Source organism: Oncorhynchus masou, chromosome 32, assembly GCF_036934945.1.
Source record: "Oncorhynchus masou masou isolate Uvic2021 chromosome 32, UVic_Omas_1.1, whole genome shotgun sequence".
Classification (NCBI taxonomy): Eukaryota; Metazoa; Chordata; class Actinopteri; order Salmoniformes; family Salmonidae; genus Oncorhynchus; species Oncorhynchus masou.
Window position 1 is genome coordinate 25,032,792 of NC_088243.1, and position 3,225 is coordinate 25,036,016.

At 43.2% G+C, this 3,225-nt stretch overlaps 1 protein-coding gene across 1 annotated transcript; it reads left to right on the forward strand.

Moving 5' to 3' along the window:
• The first annotated feature begins 225 nt into the window (after nt 1-225).
• On the forward strand, nt 226-2,900 carry LOC135526829 (gamma-aminobutyric acid receptor subunit gamma-2-like). Its single transcript, XM_064955505.1, has 4 exons — nt 226-353; nt 1,242-1,399; nt 1,559-1,761; nt 2,709-2,900. The coding sequence occupies exons 1-4, from the start codon at nt 226-228 to the stop codon at nt 2,898-2,900; spliced, it is 681 nt and encodes a 226-aa protein (XP_064811577.1).
• The last annotated feature ends 325 nt before the right edge of the window (nt 2,901-3,225 follow it).

Below are 3,225 nucleotides of genomic sequence, written 5' to 3' on the forward strand. Positions count from 1 at the left end.
TTCCACTGCTCCAGAGTCCAATGGGTCCAGCCGACGCTTGGCTGGACCCATTGGAGCCAGCTGTTGTGCATGTTGATCTTAGGCTTGTATGCAGCTGCTCGCACATGGAAACCCATTTCATAAAGCTCCATACGAACAGTTCTTGTGCTGACATTGCTTCTTCTTTGCCCAGACGTGGTATGACAGTCGCCTCAAGTTCAACAGCTCCTGATGCTCAACAGCAATATGTTGGGAAAGATCTGGATTCCTGACACCTTCTTTCGGAATTCAAGAAAGTCTGACGCCCACTGGATCACCACTCCAAACAGTCTGCTGCGACTGTGGAACAACGGAAGAGTGATGTACACACTGAGGTAGGAGTATGACTGCTGCCATTCTGTGTTCTCAAGGACTCTGTGTTTAATACTATGTTCAGCTCTAGTTTGTGTATCTGTACTTTTTGTCTTGTAGCCCTCTTTTAGGCACCAGGTATTTGTCAAAGCATGATCTTGAAGCCGTTGTTAGCTTTCCCTGGCATTTGTTTAGATAAAGGAGAGGGAAACACTTCGTAGTTGTTATGATCAACTCTGTTTGGAAGGAAAAAACACACTACAAAATCAATGTAAAACATCATAAAGAATGAACTTTTCTTTGTCACGACTCTGTTTTTGTCATGTTGACCAGTAATGCAGAATGCTGCCTTAAGCTGCATAACTTTCCCATGGACGAGCACTCGTGTCCGCTGGAGTTTTCGAGCTGTAGGTGTTTTTAAAGACTCTCCCCGTTTTGATCCGTCATTTCGTCATTTCGACTTCAGCTTCAGTAGCCAGCCCAGAGAGGGTGTCAGAGTGGGCCAGTGTTAGGAGCTGAGTCACAGCACCCCACAAGCCCATCTGCTTGAGGTTGGCCCTTCAGCCTGTAAAGTCTATCATCTCCTCCACCAGGGGAGATGGGAGGTCACAAAGTCCCTATTCTCTGACAGACTAATGAATTATGCAGCCCCACCCTCCAAACTGATTAATGCTCTATCTGTGACATTCTCCATCCATCTTGCATTGTGCTTCAGCGTCTCATGTCTCGTTGTCATGATCTTAACCCCCAGCGTAGACTGAAGGGCATCCCATGGTTAAAGGACATATTCCATCCTGAATGCTGCCCTGCTTGACCATATAGTATGCCCTCTGTGGTGAACTGAGATTCACTGTTGTGTTCTGGTTTGTGGCTTCAACAAGCCTGGACAATGAGAGGTTTCTCTCTTGAAGTCTAGTTGAATATGTTATCTTGACAATATTTTTTAACCCGAGTTGGCGAATGAGCTACTTTACTATTCAGACGTACATCCCCTGTAGCATGATCATGGTGCTGACATGGGTCTCTTTTTGGATCAACAAAGATGCTGTCCCCGTCAGGACTTCTTTAGGTATGATCAAGCCTCTATAGTTTCTTACTACGGTCCTTAATAATGTCAGACTAAAGAACAGCTTTTGTAACAGCTAAATCATTAGCCTCAGTCAGTTGAACACACAAAGTCAGTTCAACCAGCTAAATTGTTCAACTGTCTTTGTGACTTCCTGTGCAGGAATCACCACAGTGCTTATAATGACAACGCTGAGTACCATCTCAAGGAAGTCACTTCCCAAGGTATCCTATGTGACGGCGATGGACCTGTTTGTGTCTGTCTGCTTCATCTTCACGTTTGCTGCTCTGATGGAGTATGGGACTCTACACTACTTCACCAGCAACAGGCAGAACAAGAAGAATAAGGACAAACATTCTCAGCAGGTAGAGATGCCACTGTTGCTTCCCAGTAGCTTCTGCCATTTCATTTGAAGATGCACATTTTTAAAGATAATGTATCAATTTTCCAGTTTTAAAAACAAGGCAAGTAATCAAATTACGGTAATGTAAATGGAGGATTCTCATGAAAGTTGTGTGAACTACCCCTTTCCTTTTTTTGTAATCAACTGTGAAATACTGCGTAACAGCATATAACCTTGACAATGAGTCAATCTGCATACATCAACCAAACAAATGGAAGTAGAAAGGGAGCTGCAGTACCTTCTTTCTCTGACACTAAAATCATTACTTTGAACATTCCAGTTTCAAAGATCAAATTCGTTAGTCATGATGCTGCCTTTAACTCAAGGTATTATATTGTTTGCATTAACTAAGGGATTAAGATAGATTTCCTTTAGAACGTCAGAGTGCCTGTGGTCTTTAATATTATTTACCTGGGTTTGAAAGACTTTGTGAGGCAAAGATTTTTGATGGGAGAGTACACACACACCTGGCAGAGGAGTGGTAGTGCAGAGACAGCATGTGTCACCACTGTGAATGATCGCGCATCCCTTCAACTGGGTCTGCTGTGATATTGAGCAGAGAAAAGGAAATCCCTGTAAGCTCCGTACAAATAGCAACGTCGTCTATTCCGAAAAGCAATCGGCGTGAAATGCAGTGACAAAGGCCAATTTCCTACTTAGGAGAGACCACTCTGTTCTTCTTAGCATATTCCCACAGCCACGTGATGAATTTAAATGTGAAATATTGCATTTGTGGTAATGATCTCCGGAAATCTCATTCACCCCGAATGGCAGCTATTTTGTGAGAGAAAGATAACCACACGTGCTATATATACAATTTAAAGTGAATGGTAAATAAAAGTCCTATCTTGAAGCGTGTTCCCAGAAAGATATGAATTTCTGAATCATGATTGTAATATTTACCTACAGAAATCCAGCCGCATGGTGAACATTAGGCCAGTGAGGTCACTGCTCCAGATGAATAACATCGGCCCCTACCAAGACGAGGATGTTTACGCCTATGTGTGTTTGGATGGGAAGGGCTGCACCAGCTTCTTCTGCTGCTTCGACGACTGTCGCTCTGGAGCCTGGCGCAAAAACCGGATGCATGTCCGAGTCTAGAAGATAGGGATATTCTCCCTCACCGCCTTTGGGCTTTTCAACCTGGTCTACTGGATCGGGTATCTGTACTTATAAAATTAATTGAGTTTAGCAAAGAGGAGTAAAAGCCTTTTACTTCAGAGAAAACAGGTCAAATTGTTTGTTGATTGTCTTTACTTGCTATTCTTGGCACTGTTGACGATAAGACTGAAGGGTGTAGTTCTTTGCACTTTGAAGCCAGTGAATAATTTGAAGCCAGTAAAATTGCTCCTTCTCACCAATATTTGAGCAGCTCCAATGGTTGTACCTGTACTATATTTCTAGGCAATAGCTCACAGATGAAGGC

Bases quoted from the DNA above. Each gene is read 5' to 3' on its own strand.
- LOC135526829 (XM_064955505.1), top strand. From the start codon at position 226: ATGTTGGGAAAGATCTGGATTCCTGACACCTTCTTTCGGAATTCAAGA. The intron at 1,400-1,558 runs GTATGATCAAGC...CTTCCTGTGCAG, and splicing joins CCCCGTCAGGACTTCTTTAG to GAATCACCACAGTGCTTATA. The intron at 1,762-2,708 runs GTAGAGATGCCA...ATTTACCTACAG, and splicing joins AGGACAAACATTCTCAGCAG to AAATCCAGCCGCATGGTGAA.